The 22,994-nt window shown below is 55.4% G+C and overlaps 7 protein-coding genes across 7 annotated transcripts; 2 read left to right on the forward strand and 5 right to left on the reverse strand.

Moving 5' to 3' along the window:
* Nucleotides 1-71: 71 nt before the first annotated feature.
* On the reverse strand, nt 72-2,981 carry QC762_200060 (uncharacterized protein; the record flags this gene model as incomplete). Its single annotated transcript, XM_062886888.1, has 2 exons — nt 72-2,674; nt 2,741-2,981. 2 exons carry the CDS (start codon nt 2,979-2,981, stop codon nt 162-164), a joined length of 2,754 nt encoding a protein of 917 aa, XP_062746643.1. The 3' UTR covers nt 72-161.
* A 1,324-nt stretch (nt 2,982-4,305) lies between these two features.
* Nucleotides 4,306-7,097, reverse strand: QC762_200070 (uncharacterized protein; the record flags this gene model as incomplete). The annotated part of the gene is made up of 3 exons (XM_062886889.1): nt 4,306-6,427; nt 6,496-6,875; nt 6,933-7,097. The coding sequence occupies 3 exons, from the start codon at nt 7,095-7,097 to the stop codon at nt 4,306-4,308; spliced, it is 2,667 nt and encodes an 888-aa protein (XP_062746644.1).
* A 1,293-nt stretch (nt 7,098-8,390) lies between these two features.
* Nucleotides 8,391-10,965, reverse strand: ERC1 (ethionine resistance protein; the record flags this gene model as incomplete). Its single annotated transcript, XM_062886890.1, has 3 exons — nt 10,646-10,965; nt 9,367-10,518; nt 8,391-9,310 (listed from the first exon to the last, which is right to left on the reverse strand). Exons 2-3 carry the CDS (start codon nt 9,983-9,985, stop codon nt 8,391-8,393), a joined length of 1,539 nt encoding a protein of 512 aa, XP_062746645.1. The 5' UTR covers nt 9,986-10,518; nt 10,646-10,965.
* A 472-nt stretch (nt 10,966-11,437) lies between these two features.
* On the reverse strand, nt 11,438-13,763 carry QC762_200090 (uncharacterized protein; the record flags this gene model as incomplete). Its single annotated transcript, XM_062886891.1, has 4 exons — nt 11,438-12,548; nt 12,619-12,738; nt 12,800-13,085; nt 13,172-13,763. 4 exons carry the CDS (start codon nt 13,761-13,763, stop codon nt 11,438-11,440), a joined length of 2,109 nt encoding a protein of 702 aa, XP_062746646.1.
* Nucleotides 13,764-16,901: 3,138 nt separating this feature from the next.
* QC762_200100 (uncharacterized protein) lies at nt 16,902-19,684 on the reverse strand (the record flags this gene model as incomplete). Its single annotated transcript, XM_062886892.1, has 4 exons — nt 19,188-19,684; nt 18,872-19,154; nt 18,215-18,779; nt 16,902-18,144 (listed from the first exon to the last, which is right to left on the reverse strand). The coding sequence occupies exons 2-4, from the start codon at nt 18,933-18,935 to the stop codon at nt 16,902-16,904; spliced, it is 1,872 nt and encodes a 623-aa protein (XP_062746647.1). The 5' UTR covers nt 18,936-19,154; nt 19,188-19,684.
* Nucleotides 19,033-19,403, forward strand: QC762_0030500 (uncharacterized protein; the record flags this gene model as incomplete). Its single annotated transcript, XM_062883227.1, has 2 exons — nt 19,033-19,161; nt 19,302-19,403. 2 exons carry the CDS (start codon nt 19,033-19,035, stop codon nt 19,401-19,403), a joined length of 231 nt encoding a protein of 76 aa, XP_062746648.1.
* Nucleotides 19,685-19,985: 301 nt separating the features above from the next.
* Nucleotides 19,986-22,292, forward strand: QC762_200110 (uncharacterized protein; the record flags this gene model as incomplete). The annotated part of the gene is made up of 2 exons (XM_062886893.1): nt 19,986-20,418; nt 20,494-22,292. 2 exons carry the CDS (start codon nt 19,986-19,988, stop codon nt 22,290-22,292), a joined length of 2,232 nt encoding a protein of 743 aa, XP_062746649.1.
* Nucleotides 22,293-22,994: the final 702 nt, after the last annotated feature.

Here is a 22,994-nt window from a genome sequence, read left to right on the forward strand (position 1 = left end):
CCCCTGCCCAAGATGACATTTCATTATGATTGACGTCACATAACGCCAATGGAAGACATTAAATCAAAACTGAACGAGGAAAGTCAAAAGTGTGTAACGTTACATGTTGTTCTATCAATTCAAATTTATTGTACATCCTGGACTGTCAGTCCATTCTTGAATTAATCCAAATCGCCAACGGTAATCTCAAACTCCCCAGTGAGCGGCTGCTCAACCTCCACCGTCGTCTCGACCGTCTCATCTCTCTTGCGCTTGCCAGCTCCAATGACGGTGACCTTGGTGATCTTGACCTTGGTCTGGAACCCAAACTTGCCCTTGGCCGTCAAGACACCGCGGGCGTAGCGGAAAGTAATCTCGGTAGTGCCCTTCTGCTCGACGCTAACACCGTCATCAAGGTAGAGAGTACCTGTGGCAGTGCCATCGGCACCAACGGGCACGAGAAGCTCAAAGTTCTGCTCACGGACCCCGGTGGTGGTCATGGCCGACTTGACGCGGGCTGGAACAATAACACCGCCCCGGAGGAAGAGGGGAATGTCGGACAGACCTTGATTCGCGAGGCGGATGGTGCGACCTTGACCCTGGATCTTCTTATGGGTGTAGAAATCATAGAATATATCCTTGGGGAGGTACACCTCGACGCTGGTGGAGCCCTCCTGGGTGACAGGTGCCACGAGGAGGCCAGGGCCATAGAAGTACTGGTTCTCAAGGCCGAACGTGTTGGAGTCGTTGGGGTACAGGTAGAAGACGGGGTTGATGAGGGGGGTGCCGTCAACGGTCTGCTTGTGCATGGCGGTATAGATGTAATCGAGAAGGCGGTAGCGGATATCAATGGCCTTGCGGGCGGCCTTGGTAACGCTCTCCCAGCGGTAGAACTCCTGCGAGATGGCAGGGGGGTACTCGTTGTGGTTGCGGTAGAACGGAGCGAAGGCACCAAGGGTGGCCCAGCGGGCGCAGAGCTCCTCCGTGGTCGAGCCAGCGAAACCGCACACATCAGCACCGACCATGGGAACCTGGTAGATAGCGGCAAATGCCATCATGGCTCGGATGGTTCCGCGATATGCAGCCCAGTCGGCAACGTTGTCTCCCAGCCACTTGCCGACTGAAGCGCCGGCGCCGGCAAAGGTGGAACGAGTGATGACCAGGGGGCGAAGACCGGGACGTCTGGCAAGCATGGCATCGCTGGAAAAGGTTGACATCATGGAGCCGTAAAGGTTGTGGACATCGTACTCGGCGAGGCCGTTCTCGTGAATGGTGTTTGTGTTCACGGTCTTGTTGGAGATGCCGCCCTTGTCAGCGTTCCACGAATCCATGTAGGCGGCCTTGTTGTGGATGGAATACTTGGGGAACAACAGGTCGCGACCGGGAAGACCCTTCCACTTGGTCACGGGACCGGCGTGGGGGTTGCTGAGGGGGACAACATCCCGAGCAGCTGGAGCCGCGATCTGGGGCACTTCATCGCGCTTGCACTGGGTGCCCTCTGGCTGGAATTCACACGGCCAGCCTGGGAGAGGGCGCTCGGAGTGGCTGCGCACAGGTGGCGGGGTGGGAGGGAAACCGACGGCAGCCGCGAAGGGATCGCTGCAGGGGAAGAAGCAGGGGAAATTGGAGGGCTCGTTCATGTCGATCCAGAGGCCGTCGATATCGACACCGGTGTCTCTGGAGAAGAACAGAGAAAACTCGTTGTTCCAGTACGTTGTAATGTTCGTAGAGAACCAGTCAGGAAAGACGGAGACACCTGGCCAGACGACACCAAGATACTCGGATCCGTTGTCGCGCTTGAGAAAGATGCTGTCCTCGACACCACGATGATAAGCAGGATAATCGGCGTATCCGACAGCGGGATCGACCATCACGATGTATTTCTGCTGGTTCTTGTGGAGGTGGTCAACAAGACTTCGGTAGACGGGCATCGGGAACCTCTCGGGGTCGTTGGAAAACACCCTTCTCTGGTCCATGTAGTCGATATCTGTCCACATGACCTCGAGGGGAATCTGGGCTTGGCTGTAGTTGTATACTACCTCGGCGACCTCATAGATGTCACGGTAGCCATACCTGCAGTTGTGGTAACCCAGACCCCAGTACGGCATCATGGCGGGGAGTCCCGCGACCTCGGCATACTGGCGCGCAACGTCGATCGGGGTTGGGCCGGCCATGAAGTAAAAGTCAAACACGCCTCCGATGGTGTTGTACTCGAGGAACTGTCCTGATTTGTCCTTGTCGATCTTGATGTCCATACCGTTGGAGTTGAGGAAAAAGACGCCGTGAGTGCCCGTCTTCCTGTGCTCGTAGTACACGGGATGGCTGCCATACAAATTTGCCCCCTCAGGCGTGGCAAACGAGTCCTGGGACCACATCGTGCGGATGTAGTTGGTGGTATTGAGACGGAACGGATCCCAGTGCTCACCGAGGCCATACAGGTTGGGGTTGTTGGGAAGCTTGGTTCTCAGGCGCAGGTACTGGGACTCGAAGACGAGAGGGGCGGCGGAAGTGTCAAACAGAACCTCACCGGTCTTGCGCCGGACGACTGAGAACGAAAAGGGATTCGTCTTGTACTTGAACTCCAACGCCGACCGCTTAGCGTTCGATCCAGAGCCCTTGGGACGAGGAAACACAGATTCCGGGACCTGGAAGACAGCATCGTTGGTGTCCTGAATCTTGACGTGGATGCGGTTATCTGGCGGGCTGTTAGTGGGAGGGAGAGATGGGCGCCGGGAGGTTTGAAGAGATGCAGGACACTTACCAGTCTCGTAGGTGACCTCGAGACGGAGTTTCTCCAAGTCCGTTCCGTAGGTGTTGCACGCGCGACCGGCCAGTGACAGGTCGGCTGTGAGCCTGGATGAGGTGGTCTTGACGTTGGAGGCTTTGTAGCCAGGGCACTCGCTCAAAGGGCGTTCGACAGCGACAGCGACAGCCCTGGGCGCGATGGCGGCCGAGCTGAGCCCGGCCAACAGCCCGAGACCCAGAAGACGAGGTCCGATCATGTTGTCCCTCTGGCACGTAGGATATTCACACGGACAACGGCACCTAGGAGGTTGACCATTGGAACGGCAAGTAAGGGGTTGGGAGCGCTATTTATCCCCGCGAGGATGTGGATGCACACATCTATATCACAAGCCCACCACCCCGCATTCTGGTTCTGCGGTGCTCGGTCATGGCAACCACGGATCATGGTGACACTGCTGTCGATCCCATCTACGCCATTCTTCCATTCTCCCCTGTCGATTAACCATATGGCAGGGAGTCGCAGTGCGCTCCGTCACGAAGAAATTCCGCAGTGTGGACAGAGGAGGTCCATCGCGGTCTTGACAAGACCTCCGAATGGCAAGGCAAAAGGGCCGTTTGACAACTCAAGCCAGCGACATACAGCAGTATGTGATGTTGGTGAAGCTTGGCACCTAGTCTCTTCACCGGCTCTGCCCAACGTCTTCAACCTGGCCGGCAAGGTGTGGTGGAGCGAGAAGGCCCGCTTCTTCCCCGGCCGGTACGGAGTATGACATGGTGAGCGACGGTCAACAGCCATTCTTCATCCCCAGACCAACTTTCTCCCCGCACCATATTTGCTTCGATTGGCTTGTCCCCCCGAGTCTGGTAGGATTGGAGGTGGAGCCATCCCCCGGCCCGACAAGAAAACCGTTGTGCCATGCACGCCATAAAGGGCCGAATGCGGGCTGGAGAAGCCCCGGCTAGAGCCATGTCCATCACCATCCCGGCCGGCCGCGCCAAGTTGCTGCAGGGCGGCGGTAGCTTCATCTCGTTGTGGCCCTGCTGCGGTGTTGTTCGCTCTGATGGCCAGTTGGTTCAGCGGTTGATGGAGAAGCTAAAGCAGGATCGAGCGGATGTAGAGGGAAATGTTTATAGCGACCGAAAGACGTGGAATTTTATTGTGTGGTGGTCCCTGAATAGACAAACTGCCGTGCTGGTGAAGGGATAGTAGACAACGGATTTACGTCGCTAGTAAGATCGAGCTCTGCCAGCTCAAATGATCCCATAAAACCCCCTTGACCCTTCCAGTAAATACACTCCATGTTGGGGGGAGGGGGGCTCGACGTCAACAGGTCAGCCCACCGCCCGATGTGCTGGACAACCCAAAGGCTTCCTACAGTAAAAGACCCCAAATCCCTGCGCTCAATGCCAGCCTTGATTTGTATTCCGACCCTGCCCTGGACCCTAGGACAAAACAAAATGTACCAAATCGACTTCTTGTTATACATGCCTTCATAAGCGGTGTCTTGATATTCGTTCCAGAAATAGAAGATGCTGCGAGTTTCGCCTGCATACCGACTTTTGCGAAAAAAGAAAACTCATTCAATCCACCTCCATATCGTCAGCCATTGGCAACGTTATCGCTACAGTGATGGACGGGTCTTCGTCCTCCCTCTTCCCACCATCTACCAAAAAAGAGTTGTTGGTATTGCTGTTGCTGCTGCCGCTGCCGTTGCCGTGACCGTTGGAGTCCCTCTCAGCAACCCCGTTTCCATTCCCATTCCCACTTGTAAGCTTGTATTCCCCGTCCTCCAGTCGTTCAATGATACCTTCCTCCAGCGCCCAATCAGACAGTAGACTGTCAACGCCCATTTGCTGGGCCTCACCCTTTTCCATGTGGCGGCCAACGTGTTCGGTCCACTCATCCCAGGACCCGGGTCCTTCAAAAACACTTTGGCAGTCTTGTTTCGGACAGGCCGAGCGTTGTGGTGGTTGCCTCCTCGTCACCAAACAAGAGGCCTGCATCTCCTTGACATGAGTTTCCCATTCCACCTGCAGTTTGCTGTCGCCCTTGGCGATGGACTTTTTGATGGCGAACGGAGCATGCATCCGCCGAAGATGTTGCGTGAACAAGTCCTTGCGGTTGAACTCGTTGCCTTTGCCATCGGGACTGCTCTGCGGACACGAAGAGCATCGATAATACTGCAGACACAGATGCTGGGATGCGATGTGCCTCTTCCACTCATTTTTGGAGCCAAATGTGCTCGGGCAGCCGGCGAAGGAGAAGGCACAAGGAAAGGGTCTTGTGTGGGCGGCAGCGACATGCTTTCGGAGCGACGAGGAATCCTTGAAAGGTGCATGACTGCAGAGGTCACAAAGGGTATCCTGCTTGGGAGTTTGTTTCTGCAGGGGCCTCCGAGCTTTAGACTTAGCGGTAGGAGTCCCATATTCGGGGGCATATTGGATCTCGTCGGCCGTTGGCCCAGCCACTTCAGCTGGGGGCGATCCGGGATCGCCGGCATGTCGCACGGCGATGCTGTCGCCTATTCGTGTGTTTGAGGGATCGTGGGCCGATAGGCCGTCATCACTAACGTGACGGACGTGGCTCAGTGCTTTGAGCTGCTCTGCCGCTTCTTTCATTTCAGCTGATTCCTCCACCTCTTCCTGGGGGACAGCGGAAGGCTGCTGGCCTTGGGGTGCCGGAGGTGGCGCTGATATCGCCCCCCCGTTGACCACTGCCGGTTGTGAACGTGAATCCGCCTGACGCCCCGGTGTTTCCTGCTGAATGGGGACGTACTGAGCCACAGCTTGCTCGCGCCGAGTAGCGGATGGACTACCCTTTGCAGGTGGGCGAGCTTCGAACGCCGTGCGGTTCTCATCTAGCTCTTTTGGCTGCAGCGAACCGTTGGCAGCCTGATTTACCAGTCGCTCGTAGAGGTGGATCATATTATGTGACCCAATGGAGCCCAGGAAGCAGCACACCTTGTCGTGCTGAACAACATTCCACACGCTGTTGGGCATGGATATGAGAAGCATCGTGGGAGGGCCCAAGAACATGCCTTCCACCTTGATTTTTGACGCTGCAGGAGGCGTGTTGTGAAGCCACTGATTAAAATACGCCATGTCGGGACTCGCGTCGCCAACAAACGTGGTACACACCAAGACTCTTGGTTCGTCAAACGTCAGGCCCATCACCTCCTCAGAGCTCAAGGGCCGGTCTTCACGGCCGGACTTCCACGTTCCCTGAAGATCCGTGTCTGCAGACTGGGGAGGCGACTGAAGCTGGGCGGCTTTGGGGTCCAGAGGTACCAGAATGATTCCATGCCCCCTAGTGTGGGTAAGCGTAAACAAAGCAGGTATCCTTTCATGGGCCACGGGTTGCTTGCTGGCCCCGTTGGCCAGTCTGGCCAGAGCTTGTGCGCTCTCATGCTGTCTTTGTTGTCGAAGATCCTCGAATAATCGTTGAGCACTAAAAGGGCGATTCGTGAGACTCAGCTTGTGAAGTGTGTCGGTCAGAGAGGCGGTAAATGAGCGAGGGCCGGGCTCAAAGGGGGTCTGCTCTGGGGTGTATGCCGCGATGGCTTGCTTGGCTACGTTGCTCCCAGCCATGGGCGCATTGGGGATGGCACATGAGTCAAGGAGGAGCAGTATTTCGGACTGTGCATCCTCAAACAGGCACCGGACACCGTCCCACTTCAGCTTGGCAGCATCCTCACGAGCATTGCTAGAGCAAAGTATTAGCACATCGAGACCCCAGCATCGAGACCTTTGATAACCTACCAGGCCCAGTACAGCTGGTTGTCGGAACCAACATAGCCATGGCCAGCATAATATATAATCAAGAGATGATCTGGGCGGGCATTGTCCAGAAACGAGGCCATCTGAACACCGAGCTTGATGCTTGGATTTGGAACCGTGGGGATTGCCCACTTGTCAGTGTGATAGTTGTAACGCTCAATAAACACCTTTTCCAACGCCAGCAGGTCCTGCTCCACCGAAGTGTCATCCTCCCATCGCAGCATGAGCACCGACACACTGGTATGCTGTGGCTTCAGTGTTTGCTGGTGGATGTGCATGGCGGCATCTTGGAGATGCCGAGCAAAAGCCTCGAACTCGTGCCGCTCGGGTGGCGGCGCAACAGACTCGGTGGGCGCATAGTGAGGAGGCGGAAGCTGTCGACACCGTTAGTGCTCCGGCGGGCAGGTGAACAAGGGCGACGGGATACGCACCTGTTCTGGGGGGAAACTGTGTGGTGGAGGCTGCGCCTGAGTATGTGGAGGTGCTGGAGCCGGGACCGGGACCGGGACCGGGACGGACGCCGGAGCGTGAGGAGGCAGGACGGGCGGATCGGCGACTTTGGGGGCAAGCCTCCGGCGTTTGGAAGAAGGCTCCATGGTGGTGGTGGTGATGGTGGTGGTGCACGAGGACGACTGTTGGGCGAAAGCACGGGGCCCAGGCGCAACAGCCAGAGACCCAAAAGACACGGCAATCCGATGTGTGTGCCGCCTTTGCGGTGGTCCTAGAGAATGAGAGATACCAAGAGCTGAGATGGTGGGGAGCAACCAAAGGGCCCAATGGTTCGGCAGCGTTCAAAGGTGCGGTAGTAGAGACGAATTGATGGCGACAGCGTCAACAACAGCGACAACAGCAGACGGCGTGGTGGGTGCGAGAGGAGAAAGGCGGGCAGGAAGAATGAGGTTTGAGGCCGCACCGTCGGGGGGTGGGATGGGATAGGATAGGATAGGTGGGCGAGCGACACACACACGCACACCTCTCACACACAGTAAGGCTGTGCTGAACTGGAAAAGGACCACTCGGCTCTGGATTAGCCTTGTGGCAGGGCCATGGCGCTATATGATTGGCTGGCGGCGGCTTGTCCTAGATGGAGCCGGCAAGGAGGGGGAGCGGGGCTGCAACTCTGCCTTGCGGCCAGTCACAGGCCGCCACAAGAGCGCTCGAACCACCCGGCATGTGTGATCAGCTGGCAAGGTCTGGCGAAGACTTGGCTTGGGCTTGGGATTGGGCTTGGTTCTCCTCCAACCTTGTCACTTCTTCTCGTCTCTCTCATCCTCAGCGTTAGCTGTGTTGTCTGTTGTCTGTTTCTCTTGTGCCTGTTGTGTTGTATTGTGTTGTGTTGTCCTGTGTTGTGTTGAGTGTGAGTGTGAGTGTGTGTGAGTGTGTGTGTGTGTGTGTGTGTGTGCGCGCGCATGTTAAACAGGTGGAATGAAGCACTATGTAAGGTAGTAAGTAGTGTGTAGGTATGTACGATGGATTGGATTCTCCTCGTTTCCCATAGACCCATTCCTCCCCCCGTGGCACTGTTTATTACAACACCAACCTGGAGCCAGATCGAATTTATCTATCCGTTGCATGCATGCGTCTCTGCCCAACTGCCTTTTCTCGCTCGCCTTGCTGCTACAGGCGGGCTTGGTCTGGCTGCTGGTTCTGCAACGGCGCCTTCTTATTCGCCTCGTAGCTCGCCCAAAAGAGACAAACCAGGCCAGCAAATGGGCCATCGATGGCCATGCAAGACGAGGCCGGATCCTGACCAAAGCTGCAGTCTTGCAGGCTCTTCGGCCTTCTCATTGGCGGCTGTCAGCCTTCTGCAGCACGCTGCCTGCAGCACTTGATTGGCACAGGTCAGCCGTTCACCACCTGACTGCCAAGGTAGGGGACGGTACCTATCTTTACACCGACTCCAAACCGCCATCCGAGTTGCCAAGCCCCCCAGCTTCCAACCTGGCGATGGCCCTCTCAACCTCTGTCTCCCAGTTGCTCACCCCCACAATCACCCACTCTAGAGCCCCGACTAGATACAGCGCAACACACTGCCCGACCCATAGTCCGACGAGACCCCATCCGTGGAAGGCAAGGTAGATGCCGCCGGGGAGCGCCCCTCCGTAGTAGCTGATCAGGTTCACCACAGCTCCAACCCATTGCCGGCCCATGCCGCGCAGTGCACCGCCGCAGGATCCGTTGAGCCCGTCGGCGATTTGGAATAAGGCCACATACGGCATCACTTCAGCCACGAGCTTCACCACCCGCTCATCGTCGTTGAAGATTCGCCCAAAGACGTTGCGTGAGGCCATGAGTATTATCAAGATCAAGGTCCCTGCTATCGTGCTGAGGATGGCGGCTGAGTGAGCAGCCCGGGCCGCCCCCCTCGAATTGTGTGCGCCGAGGAGGTTTCCAACCCTCGCCGAAGCAGCGACGCCGAGGCCGAACGGGATTGTGTTGATGATCTGGTCCGCGGTCATGATGACGGATTGTGCCGCCAGAGGAATTGTCCCCAGACGGCCCGCTGCAAGTGCAACGATCTCGAAAGCCCACCATTCTGTCCCGACATGTACAACGCCCATGAGCGCAAGGTGAGCGAAAGGTCCCATGTGGGAGACGGCTCTTCGGACGTCAATGCCTCCCCAGCACTCCTTCCCCCGCACAAAGGCAGCATACGCCACGAGCAAGAGGAATGAGCTCCAGTATGATATGCCGGTGGCCATGGGGGCGCCGTACAGACCGAATCCCAGCCGGTGGATGAAGAGCCAGTTGAGCAGTGCGTTCATCGGAGAGGTGAGCAACAGCACGTATGTTCCTGGTCTGTAGATTTCTGTCATCGCGTCAGTCTGGATCTGGACGTTTTCTCTGAGCAGGAGCCATGCTAACCTTGCGCCTGCAAGTATTTCTTCATGGCCTCAAACCAGACATAACCGAGACCGCCGGGGATCAGATACCGGAGAAACTTGGAGCTCTGTACGCAGATAAACTCCTCTTGGCCTAGAGCGCGAAACAAGTGTTCAGAAAAGGCCCATATGATGGCCACAACGGCATAGAAAGAGGTCAAGATCACCAGGCCTCGCTGCAGCAGTACACCCAGATCGTGTTTGTTGGACGAGCCGGTAAAACTGCTTGATGCGAGTGTATCCAGAGCAGTCGTACCGCCAAGAGCAATCAGCCACGCCGTGGCCATGGCGAACATGTACGAAAAGGCGGCTGTAGCAAGAGCCTCGGGACTCAACCGGCCGACAATGAGCACCGAGACTGTCTGCAACGAGTTCTGCAATATGTACGCGAGGATGACGGGAAGGGACGTGCGTGTGAGCAGCCACAGTTCGTCAAGCCATAGCCGGTATTGAGGGAGCCTGAGGATTTCGGATGAAGCAGCGTGTCCGGTGGCTGATGATGACGAATATACCGATGCCGGCTTTGTCAAGAGGGATGTTCTTTCGTTCGGAGGGTGATCAGAGGCCTCTGCCCTGTGGGCAACACCATCCTGTGCCATCATGCACGGCGGCTAGTTGCTGTACAGGAGTTGGAACGAACCTCTCTGATGATGGTGGGAGGAATGCTTAGATATAGGGTCCGGCATCTTGAGCCGGTTGTTTCGATGTCGGAGATCTCTAGTCGATGAGCTGGGGGGATTTGTCGCCTCTTTCCTCGACAGCCTATAGACATTGCAGCTAAGCTGATTACCAGGCCCCACGCGGAGCCAAACATTGGAGAATGAAGATGAGCGGACTGTCCTGCTCGTCTTGCAGGAACGTCACACATCTAGGTACATAGGTACATAGGTATGGACGTCTACTAGACATGGAAAGATAAGAAAGCGGTTAAGCCAGGCAACGCCCAGCGAATCTCGGCTCGCAAAAGAGCACTCAACGTATCTACCAGTTGCCGCAGAGGAGCTGTTGGACAGATTCAAGCCAGAAAGTAAGATGTTGCAGCTCTCTTTACTCGAGCGTCTGGCTGTTGAGGTGTGTGTGGGTTGGCGTTACAATCTCCAACTTGTGCCTACATCCACTTTCAGCATTCAACGGCCTAAGTATCAATCAGTTATCGCTCAAATACAGCGCTGGAAGTAGAGCTGCGAGGTTGCCGGGAATGCAAGCACGCCGTCTGTTATCTCAGACCAATCCTAATTAAATAACGTAACGATTCTACTAACGGAGTCTACCCAATCAGCTCTGTTGAGGTCTGTCCAGCATTGAAACCCAATGTCTCGTCAATGGCGATGCTGCTATCTTGCTTCTGCACGTATGACGGATGAGTTTGGCCAACTGCAGCATCTCGTTGAGAGGTTGGAGTTACCACTGGCCTTTACGTAAAATAGAGCTCGAGGTTTGGTGCCGATTTGCTTGGTCGGGAGATGATGATATCATCCGCCAACAGCTTGCAATCAGACACAACAAGTAAACCTCTAGTCGGAACAATACAAAAGAGCATACTGTCCCACGATTCAGTTTCGAGGGCATGCTTTTATTTCTCGTGATTGTGACATTAAGGCTGACCGTAACTTGTTACGAACCCCTCCCCCTTCGCATCCCCCTCCCCCAACCCAGTACCGGACATTACCTCGAACCAACACACCAAAGCTGACGTCTGCCAAGCCCCCACCCCTTTTCTGGCCCCCTTGGCCCCTTAATAGGGCTGGCCCCAGAAGACACCAGAAAGTAAACAAGTCTCCTACTTACAATGGGTCACTGTGCATTCGCCCAAGACGGACCGAGTCACGAGTTGAGGCACCCATTATTTGCTCTCAGCACGACACTTACCTATTCATGGCCACATTTATCAAAGCGAAAAAAAGATGGTATCCCTGTACATGAACTAAAAGGGGGTATCGATGTCCAGAAACAAAAGTGAACAGAAAAAATAAGAACGGCTATCCCACCGAGCGTTCCTCTATCTAAAATTTTCTTTTTGGGCTAGCCTTTTTATCATATTCCAGGCGCGCACTTCACCCGGCAACCTGCTTGCCCTTGTCCTTCGGTCCCTGCCCCCTATCCAATTTCTCCCCCCCCCGTTTCTCCATCCCCGCCCCATCATCTTTTTGACCCTCGTTGCCACCGTCCCCAGCTTCAACTCCGCTCCCCGACAACCACCTCTGCAGGCCCACGGACGCTTCCATAACCCCGCCGCACAGCTCCCAATTCTCCATCCCGATTTGCAGCAAGCTTACGTTCAGCATGCCCTTGACAAAGTGCCCGTGGTTGTTCGAGTCCTGTTCCTGGGTGCTCGACGACGACACAAGAGGCAGCAGAATCCAGTTGAACACCCCGAGGAGGGACCGCCACGTGGACAGCGGCACCTTCCATGTGGTCCTCCAAAGTTGTAGGTGCTCCGCCGGTGTTACAATCTGCTTGAAGGGACGGCGGAGCATGATGGCCCGGCTGTAGAGGATGGCGGCGAGCCGGACCGACTGGTAAATGTAATCTGGAGGATCCGACGGCATCATCGCCGTGGAGTGTGTGGACGAGGCTGCAGCTCGGGCTGGCGATGGTGAGCCGTCGAGGCGCAGCACGCTGGAGTGTTCGTCGCCTGGCAGTTGCATGGGACGAACAGGAAGTGGAGAGTGTTGCTGCTGCTTCAGACCAAGAGGCCGACCCCTGGTGCTGCTGTGGTAGTCGTCTCCCAGTTCTGGACTAGGCCTGGTGTCTAATGGGCTAAACGTTGCTGAAGTGGTGCTGGCGGCTGATGACGGGGCAGGAGACGCCGCGGCTGCGGCAGTGGACAGGCGACGTAGCGCCGGGCCCTCCACGGAGAGGTTCACCATTCTTTCGTGGATCCATCCTGATGTCGTATGCACTTTTTGGAGCTCTTTCGCTGTCGGCTCTTGGGGCAGCGCAAGGACGGCGGCAAGGAGGAACCGCATGTCGTCGAGGATAGAGGCCACGGCGCCGTGGGTGCGAAGGGCTTCGCCACAGGATGCAAAAGTTGCGAGTTTGGGGATAAAAGGTGTGTTGAGTGGCAGACGCAGCGGCACATGACTGTTGTCGCGGAACTCAAACTCGGCGCCGCCACGCAGGAAAGGGGCCGTTTCAGAGGATAAGGCAATGGCCACATCGGCTCTATCATGGCTCTTTTGTTAGCCCAGAGTCTTCTGAGCACAGAAAAGCTCCCGGATGCCAGAATACTTACGTGATGGCAAGCTTGCTGATCAGCCCGTGTAAACCCAGGGTACGAAATCCGCCTCGGACCCTGATCATCTCTCGCAAGCCGCTCAAGTGGGCACGCAAGTCGCCTTCGTTTCCCCAGTGCCTGCGGTGATATCAGTACGGCTAGCAAAATGACAACCGTCGGAGTCATCAGCCGGACTTACCACTCGTTGAGAACAAGCTGAACGACACCTGTGATCCCCTCGTCGCTGGTAGACAGTTGCGAGCTGAGATGCATGTTGACGAGCTCAAATACTTGGCTTTTCTGCGCCATGGCCGCCGTGAGATCAACATGTCCAGAATCGGCGAGGAAACACGCAGCTGTGTAGACACCGACACGCTGAAGGAGCTGCGACTGAATACAGTATGGAACATAATACTTGATGTAGGGGTTCGACGCATCTGGGTTCCCATCTAACGATGCCTTGAACTGGGAAATGAGGTTTATATCTGGAAGAAGAGCCATAAACAATCAGCACACCGGACTGAAAATGGCACCAGGACTACATTTGTGAGTAGAAACCGCTTAAACCTACAGACCGCAAACAGATCAGCATCCTCTAGAATAGGCGGGTGCCTGGATATGTCCCATGGTATGTTGCTGTCGCCAGACATGCTCGGAGGTAGGGGTGAGTTGTTTGCCCACCCGCTGCTCTCCGAGTCCCATCCCCCCCCTCCCCACGGATGAAGCCCCTGCCCTCCTGGGTAGTAGGCACGAAGGGTTTTGACGACACCATGGACAGCCGCGGCGTGTTGCGTACAGCCTTCTTCGCAGGCTGATAAGTGGGAGTAGAGAAAGCTGCGATCAGTGCTCCAGGCGTACTGGGGAGTTGATGGTGCCGTGGGAGAGTGTCCCAGTGTGTCGAATCCGGGCCAGCCAGCAAGAGGACCCGTTACCTCTTGCCCTGGCGTTCTGGGCCATGGCGAAGTGAGAGGAGAAGGCTGCCTTGGGGGTATCGAAGAGGGCCTGATATTTTCGACCCCGTAAAGACCAGGGCTCAGAGGTGGTGGTAGAATGGAGATGGAGAAGGCAGGCGGGTGTGTTGCTCCCGCTGCTGCTGCCGCCGCCGCTACGGCGCTCGATCGTCTACAACTTGGCTTGTAAGCAACTATCATGGTACAGACCATTCCCGTCTATGTGATACAATTGCGCACCTGCTGTTGGGCCTGTACTCGCAGAGCGGTTGGGGGTATCTTCTCGCGCAGTTGTTGCATGGCTGGCCCTGGTTGCACTAGGAGAAACAGCCACAGAGACACAGTGTTAGCAGTAGCGTTTGTGACCTAGATAAGAGTGAAAGGAAGAACAGTCTGGCAGCGGCAATGGCAACGGCACTGGCACTGGCACACAGAAAGAGTGCTTGGCCTTGGCAGGCTTGCTTGCGGTGTTCTTTTCGAATGAGCGGTTAAGACATGGCATGGAAGGAAAAGACGGTGCCTCACTCTTTGCTTCCTCCTCCTGCACTCTCCACACGACGTCGTTGTTCTCTCCGCACGTGAGGGACGTGGTGGTACATTGTTTTGCGTAGGGTCGGACATTACGGGTATGCTGTGCTGGATGAGAAGCTTATTGACGGCGACACGGCCGTCAATCTCTGCATTGGCAAGGGATGATGGCTGGTTGTAGGGCTGACTTATAACGCTCCCTCTTCTTTGGGACCAGCTTTGCAAAGGGCTGAGACGGGGTCGTCGGGCTCGTTTATGCAAGCCTTCGGCGCTGGGAGCACTCGTTGGGATTAGCGTGTTGAGATGCCAGCCGGGCCGGTTGTGGGCAAGGGGTGACTGGGTGGTATAGGGGACGAAGTAAAAAGGTGTGTTGCCCCGCGGCTCCAGACTGGGAGACATGAGGGAGGGAGGTAGTATTGAGGATGGCAGCTGTGAGCGAACACTCCTGATAAGAGGATGAGCACGAGTAGCCAGACCGCAAACCTTTGCCTCGTGGAAGGTTCTATGGACTGGTCCACGATGTGATGAAAGGTCGTGCGCGAAGCAGATAGATTTGGAACGACCAACTCTTTATGCTTCGTCTGAGGCCTCTCTGTGTGTACGAGAAAAGAAGAGGAGTATTTTTGGAACATGGAAACAGAAGAGAACAGAAGGTAGGGCTGAAGGAAAACATTTCTTACATTCGCGTGGGCGTATATGTGCCGGATGAACAACAGCCATCCACTTGTTCCCAGGGACATAGAAAGTGTATTGATGGCGGTGCTGCTGGGCTGGGGTCAAGTGGCAGCTGGGACCCTTCCTACACGCACTTTTTTGTATTCGGGACCATGTGTGTATATGTAAACAACCAAGCAGGTACTCTGGTACATGGCGGTGAGTGATTTGTCCGGATAGTAAAAGGCGGCTCTCTCTGTGAATGACGCACCAGCGGCCAGGGATAAGGGGACATCTCAAGATGGAGCAAGATGCCACCAGACTTCCCATCCTTTAATCTGGCTAGTGCAATACAAACAGGCTAGGCTCCTCGTATATTTGAGGGCGGCAGGTTCTGGGTACTCTTCTGGCACTAATGGAGCGAAGCCAGGCAATTGTGGCCTCTGTGGTGTCCAGCCAGACAGAGGAGAGATGGGATTCTGGAGTCAGACCTGTTCATGAGGGTGTGAAGTTGTCCTGATCATCACCATATGACCAAATCGAGCGTGCTTTGCGGCGAATGTTGTGACACCAAGCACCTGTCTGTCCCAAAGCCTCTCGTTGCCTATGCTCCCTGGCGAAGGTGACATTGATCCGATCTGCGTCCCCTGACAGACCGACCTGGTGGATGGCTGGTCCCTGAATTCCAGGCCCTGTGAGCGGAGGATGCCGTTCACCCTCTGGTGCAAGGGCGACGGCGTGGCGTCGCTCTGAAACAAGGAGCCAGCTTTCTCGCTCTGGCAGTCACATCTCCGGAAATGCCTCCGTCCAGTAGCCGTCATGCAACGAGATGCCAGCCAGGAGCTGGCAGTCACAGGGCTAGGCAGGGCTGCAGGACTTGAAAGGTGCCCAATGACGCAAGATAGTAAGACCTCGACTCTCACTTTCCGGCTTGTGGAGAGTGGGCGAATAGAAACCAGAAGCAATAGTTCAAGGCCAGTAGTCCATCAGAGTCAGACACAGCACCTCGATGCGGCGTGGTCTGATGCAGAGCAGAATATTGTAGCTCAACCGTCGTTCCTTGACCCATCATCATCTGAGTTGCCCACCAGCACCCAATAATCTAACCCAACCCCGCACGTCCCGCACACAGGATACGTGCAGCCACAAAGCAGCGGGCAGTAGCCAATGGAGTGGTCAAAGATGGGGTCGAGTTCGATTCCAGCTTGCCAGAGCCCCCAGGGCTGGCCTGGTAGTGCCGACCGGCTGAAGGCTTGGGTATTTAGGAAACGCGGGGTCGGCGTTTGAGAGTGCTGCCAGCCCATCTAGGTAGGTAAGATGGGCTTGTGAGAGCGGACTATTGCTCTCACATCCAAACGATTCACTGGTGATAGCTCAAGATCTGGCGAGGCAGTGCCCGCCAGCACGTCGGATGGTGTCAATCCTTTGGTCCGGACGGCGGCCTCCGCACCTGACTAGAGCAGACCGAGGTCGGTCTCGATCGTCGTGATGGATATCTGATGTAGTTCATGGGTTCATGGGTTTATGCCTGTCGAAATAGAGTTGGAGAATTGTGACGTAGCCTGAGCTTGATGTCCCTAAGCCTGGTGAGCTTGGCTGACTTAGGGCCAACCATCCTATGTACAGGGGGTCAAAGTGCTGCCAGCCTACTGGTTAGCCTATCGGTCCTGGGCATTCTTGGGCAGGGGTTCGGGTCTAGACTGGTCTCTCTGGTCTCTGGCCAAGTTCTGTCGTAAAAGGCTTCCCCGCGGAGCCATGGCCTACCAGGGCGGCTCCTCTTGACAGGCACCACTGACACTTCAGAGAGTACATAGGGAAGATGACCCGGTATCCATGTGCAAGCCATTTGAAATTCCGTTTGGCCATTAAAAAGCAGTGCTAAAATTGGTATCACAACAACAGAAAATGCTCCTCCCTCCTGCGCAGTCAGTCCTGAACGCCAGCCTGTTACCCAGCGTCTTGCTGTGACAGTGTCTCCCAATATCTCCCAATATCTCCTAATGTCTCTCATTGTCCCCCAAAATACCCAGAAGAATTAGCATTCTATGACATATCGGATATCATTCATCATCATCATTATCATCATTCATGGCTGCGAAAGCCGTTGGTCTTGCAATGACCACCCCTCACGTCTTCCCTCAGCTTCCCGTCCTCTCTATGTTGGGACCGTTATTTGGCCACATAGTTTGGTTTCCTGGCAAGGTTCACAGCCGGCGGTGCATCTTCATCCAGGGGGTAAGGCAGCGCAGGAGCAGCTCCTCGCCCAGAGGTTGAATGTTGCCTCTCGGGAAGCGGTGTTTTGGGAGGCAAGGGGGGAGGTCCATCACGTACTGGTAATGGCTGCTGCTGTGATGGAAGCTCTTGGTACCGTCGAGGGTAGTCATCCGCGCTCACAATAGCAATCTTGTCTGAGCCTGACGCCGTTCGGTACTGCGAGGGCGTCGGAGCATTCACCGTCAGCCGGTCTGCGTCGTCATTGTTCGGAGGCTTAGCCGGGCGACCACCTTGGGGAGGCGGCGGAGGGGCTAGAGTAGGGGCGCTCGAGTACGGCTGCGTGATGCCCAGCGGCGAAGGCGGGAACCGCTCGCCTGAACTTCTGGGGGACGGCGTGCTGACACCGGGCCTTGGAAGCATGTCGCTTCCAGACTCGTACGACTGTCGACTGGGTGGTGTGCGAGGAGGGAAGACAGGAATATCGCCTGGCAACTCAACAGCCAGAGGCATCGAGATTTCCGGCAACTTCTTTTCTTGCTCTGCGGCACTCATGGATCCGAGACGCTCCCACCGCAACTTGGCGAAGTGAATCTTGGCCAGCTTCGATGACGCTCCCTGTACCATCTTCTGCTCCTCCTCCCTCGCCAAATAGCGCCGGGTGTTGGTACTGATTTCGGCCAGCCGGTTCCACTCATTCATGCCAAACTCTCCCACGCCCACCTCCACATTGAGCCGGTAATAATGCTCAATGTTGACACCCCGCTTGGGCAGGTGTTCCTTTTTCATGAGCTCATGAATCTTCTCACAGCCCTCAATCTTGGCTATCAACCTCCTCCTGGCCTCGGCAAACTCCCCCATGAAGCCCTCGTACCACAAGGTCGAGTTTGTGTCACTGCTCTTTGGCCGCTTTCCCGTTCCGACGCTGACAAATACGCCAACCTCACGGCCGGGCCACTCATTCACCACTGCCTCGTCCAGAGCAGTGATGGAAGGGTTGAAGGTACCAGCGCCATCGTCGTGGAAAACCGAGTGACCGATCTGAATCGGCTTGAAAGCCAAACCGATGGCGCAGGTTGCTCTCCCAGCTTGCCAAATCTTGCAGTCAAACTCAGGAGCGGGCTCCTTTCTGGAATCGTAGGATCGCAAAAGCGCCGGAGCGCCGCCTCGTTGGGTACCTCGATATACAGCTGTAATGGCACTGCAAAGATGATATCAGGGGCCAGTCAGCCGTGTCCTGGTGGAAACGAGGGAATACAGAAATTACTTACGTCTTGGTCCTGTTCTCCCTCTCGTCATACAAGCGGGCGTTGGGATTGCCCCAGCGTGAAGAAAAGGCGGGCCTTGCTGCCTGCGATGTTGGGCTTTTGGCGCTGAAGCTGATCACACTCGCGTTGCTCGAATGCCTTCTCGGATAGGCAGCGCTCGATCGCGAGGCAGTGGACATGGGATACGTGCTGCTCGTTTCAGACAGGTCGTTGCCCTCTCGTTCATACACCGTATGCTCCCTGACACACTCCTTGATTGCCTCCTCCAGCTTGGTCGCCTTGAACAGCGTAGACCTATAGGGAATCCCAGCGATGGTCTTGTCCGTCTCAAACACCATGCGCGTCAGGCGCACATACAGTTCCTTGCATGTCTCGATATCCAGACGCAGCCTGCCAAGCATCAAGGCGATGAGGCCACCGGTGCCAGTGCCAACAATGAGGTCAAAATGATCGCATGGCTTAGGTATCTCGGATCGTTTGGGGGCCCGACCTTCGATTTCGACGAACGTCCGGTGCATCAGCTCTTGCAGGATCAGGAACATGGAATAGCCGCGAACACCTCCACCATCTAGAGGCCCCAAAAGACGGCGTTAGTATGCTATGCTTGCAACCTTTGCGCTGCGCGCACGCAGGCTAAGAAAGGGCCGGCCGTCAACATACCTAGTGATAAGATGCGCAGGGGCGGACCTTTGGTGGTGTCCTTGCGCCTCAGGTGGGAGTCCATCTCCAGAATGTGGCAGTCACTCAGAGAAACTGCAGACTAGAGAATGTGTGAGTATCGGGAAGCCTGCAAGGCCCCGAGGACTCGACGAGTCCTAAAGATGATGGCTTTGCCGCCGAGAGGCCTACAGTGGTTTGCTTGGCGCAACGACTGGGAGAGGGGGTGGGTGACGCAGGAGCTTGGGCCGGACGGGGAAGCGATCAGCCTGGAAATACGCCACACCTGGCTGGTCTTTTTGTCTTTTGGTGCTGTCACAAAGAGTGAGGTTGACTGAACGATTTCTTTTGGGCTGCTGGGGAGCAGGAGGATGTCGTGTAGAAAAAGATGACCTGGATCTGTATGCGATCACTCCGACCTCAGCGCTTGCAGATAATCCGAGAGCAACAATCACGGGCGGTTGTGGCAGTGCCTGAGCGCCGAGTCCCGAGAAAGGAAGCCTTCTACCAAGTACATGGTGCACACAATTCCTGAATGGGGCCCGTGCGTTGGGGGACTTGGGTGCCCGATGACGAGGCATCTACCTATCGCCTCCTGACAATCAGGGCGCTTTAGGACGGCTCTTGTTGGGCCCGCGCAATCCGGCCACAGGAACCCGCTGCTCCGAATGCACAAGGCTGTCATCACCTGCTCTGATTCGATGCCACGCGAGCTTCGGTGCGAGGGCGAACAAACACATGGCTGCAAGTTGTGGCTGTGCAAAGCATGTCTTGAAGACGAGGGATGAGGTGGGAAGGGAATGAGGCCTTTCCAAATGTCAAAAAGAGTCTCGCACCTCGGTCATTAAACCCGAGCCATCTGAAAAGGCCCTTGTTGAAAGACGGGATTCCGGTGTCTCTTATTGGTCGTACCTACCATGGGCTTGTTGGGTGGTAGGTAGGCAGTTGCTAGCACAACAAGGGCAACTAGCTGTCTACGACGTCATCGTTTCGTTGCCCGCTATCTGTGTCACTAATAGAGGACCAGATCCATCGTGAACATGTTCAACACAACCTTCACTTCTGCATCTCCCGGGCATCCCCGACTGCTTGATTCAACTTTGCCCAGTCAGCCGTCATGCTTTCGTCTTGCTTTGGATCTGGCCGGCGCCGGTCAGACGAGCATGAGCCGCTGCTGCCCCAATACGATGACACCACCTCGCTGCAGAGACAGCTGCACCAGAAGCTGCACACGTACCAGATGCTTCGAGCTCTATCCAAAGGTTTCATGCCCTCAAACGAGCAGATCATTGTGAATCTCAGAACCCTTCTCGCTGCCGACATCCTCAACCCAGATCTCGACACAACGGAACTGAGCGACTCGGGCCAAGCGCTGGTGCATTACAGCAAACAGTTTGTCCACCAACTCATTGAGCTCCTCCAACACAAGAACAGCAATGATCAGATTCAAGATTTTATCTGGTACTTGACCAGGGCGAGGGTCTCGATGGACATGGAACACGTCGCTGAACGGGCAGCCAAGGCAAAAGCCAAGGCTGACACAGCAGCAGGTTTGTTGGAGAATCTGGTCGATTTCCACACCAGTGCTTGCTCGGCCAACTGACACATTTATTCTTGAATTCTAGCTTACAAGAGCCTTCAAACAGTGGGTTCCCTGCTTCTCACAAACTCGGACTTTCGCCTGTTCCTCACAGATCTCAACTTGGTTGCCCGCGAGGTGTTCAAAGACACCGCCTTTGCCCTTTCCGAGGCTTCGAAAGAAGCGGGTAAAAGTCTTGAACCGTCTCCTCAGGAGCAGGAATCCTTGAAGGCACCGGGGAAGGATGCGCAGACACCGCCAAGCAAAGAAGACCTCTTGAACCAGGCCTCAGAGATTACCCAGGTGCTCACCGGGAGCACGTCTACCGTGGTTGAGGGAGCCGAAAACAGTATCATCAGCAAGCTCCAAGGTGATGAAAAAGACACCATGCTTTTCCGGCTGAAGCAGGCCGTGTTGAAGCTTAGAAAACGACGCGACTATTCCGACTCTGTTTCGACCCTCTCACTACTGCTCAAGCGCTATGCCATGGTTTACTCACGCATTGCTCGCGACACTCTCGAGGCGGCTGACCAAGACGTTGACCGGAATCCGGAGACGGACCGAGCGCTGAAAAACTTCTGGCTGTTCATCCGATCATTCGGGGATGCCGAGGAGTGGGAAGAGCTGGAGCGGCGCTTCAGAGACGTTATGGATCATGGCCAGAATGACCCGGAATTTGAGGACCTGGTTCAGCAACTAGGAAACGCACTCCAGGAAATGTTTACAGACGCAGCCTTCTTCGAGCACGCCGAAGAGAGGTTCCAGGCATTACGGGTCAGGTCGAGACAACTTGCCTCGGGGTCATCTTTACGGGACGACATTGACGGACTTCTTGCTCAGGTGCAGTCAACCTTTCAGTCGGTCATCAGAGACAAGGATGTTGCCAATCTCATCAAAACCGCAACCACCATCGGCAAGATTCTTTCCCCCAAGCACCAGTATGCCAATACAGATTTGCTGACGGATTCGATCAATGTTTTCGTGCCACTGCTCATCCAGTCAATCAGTTACATCCCGATACCCAGGCTTGAAATCTCAACACCGCAACTCGACTTGTTGCTTGAAAATCTCATCTTGGAACCCGGCGTCACGGTCAATCATTCTTCATTTTTCCCATATAAGCTCCGAGTTGAGACCTTCAATGACTTGGAGATCCGCAAGGCGCGCTTTCGGACAACTTCGGCGATAAAGAGCCTGATGCGCATCAGGATTGATGGATTGTCCATCAAGGCCGAAGAGGTAGGGTTCTGGCTCCGGGCGCACACAGGGCTCTTACGCCTGGTGGATGAGGGAATTGCTTCGTTTGAGCTTGACGAGCGAGGTCTGGACATCCAGCTCGACGTGGAGGTTGGGAGAGACAGACTTGAGAAGATACTCTCTCTAAGGGGGGTAAGGGTGCGCATCCACAAACTCAACTGGACCCTGCGGAGAAGTAGGTTCAGTTTTCTGGCATGGCTCATGAAGCCACTCCTCAAACCGCTTATTCGCAAAACCATCGAGATGCAGATCGCCTCGGCCATCAAGGATTCACTGCACTTTGCCAACCGGGAACTCTTGTTCGCACGGGAAAGACTCCGTGCGACACGTATAGCTGATCCTGATGACTTGCGGACTTTTTTCAAGGCTGTTTTGGCAAGACTTACACCCCCTGACGACCCAGATCTCTACGCTCGTGTCGGTGTCGGCGAGCCAGGCCAAGGTGTCTTCGAAGGAGTTTACGCGCCTGGTAGTATCGTCAAATTGTGGAAGGAAGAGGCACAACAGGCAGCACAAAGGATCCGAGAAAATGAGAGAGACGGGTGGCGCAATGATGTTTTCGATGTCCACGCCAGACTTTTGGGGTGAAGGGGTGTATTACTCATGGTCTGCTTGCGTCTTGGATCCTCTTCACTTGTGTCACGATAAGGGTTGATGACACACCTTCAGTGAGTAGTCAACTTGATGCAAAATATTAATAACACTCTCAGCAAAATGCGCTTGTGCACCATGTTCTTGCACATGCGTTTTACTCGACATCTGATCCGGGATGTAAAGCCTGTCTTGGGCCATGACATCATAACTGGGGTTCACTGGGCGCATATGGCTGGACGCCATTCGTGGTTCTTGGCAGCAGTCAGCTGAAGCCGAGTGGCTCTATCAAGAAACCAATATCGAACAGGCCTGTTCTCAGTGGCTGGACTGGCCAAGCTGCACGCTTTGAAGTGAAAACAGGGTCCTGTTCGTTTCAACGGTGGTGGGTGGTCCGGCCTACCCAAACAAGTGACGTGGTTCAAGGAGCTGGGCGCTTCTGGTTTGAAGTCATCGTCAACAGCTAAGTCTTAATCGCGTCAAAAAACATGGTCAGAAGGGGGGGCGGGAATGACGAAGAACAAAAAGACTACCAAAAGAGCCAAGTACTGTCCGGTGCCACGACATATCGTGTAGCAGTATATAGCCCAACGGTGAGCCGTAGGTTCCTCATCGGTCTGCCTCCATTCTCTAGTCCTGTAATATTCAACAGCAACGACGGCTTACCCTGCCCATCCGTTGATAGATATCCCCAGCAGC

The sequence above is a fragment of the Podospora pseudocomata genome (genome assembly GCF_035222375.1).
Source record: "Podospora pseudocomata strain CBS 415.72m chromosome 2 map unlocalized CBS415.72m_2, whole genome shotgun sequence".
Taxonomy (NCBI): domain Eukaryota; kingdom Fungi; phylum Ascomycota; class Sordariomycetes; order Sordariales; family Podosporaceae; genus Podospora; species Podospora pseudocomata.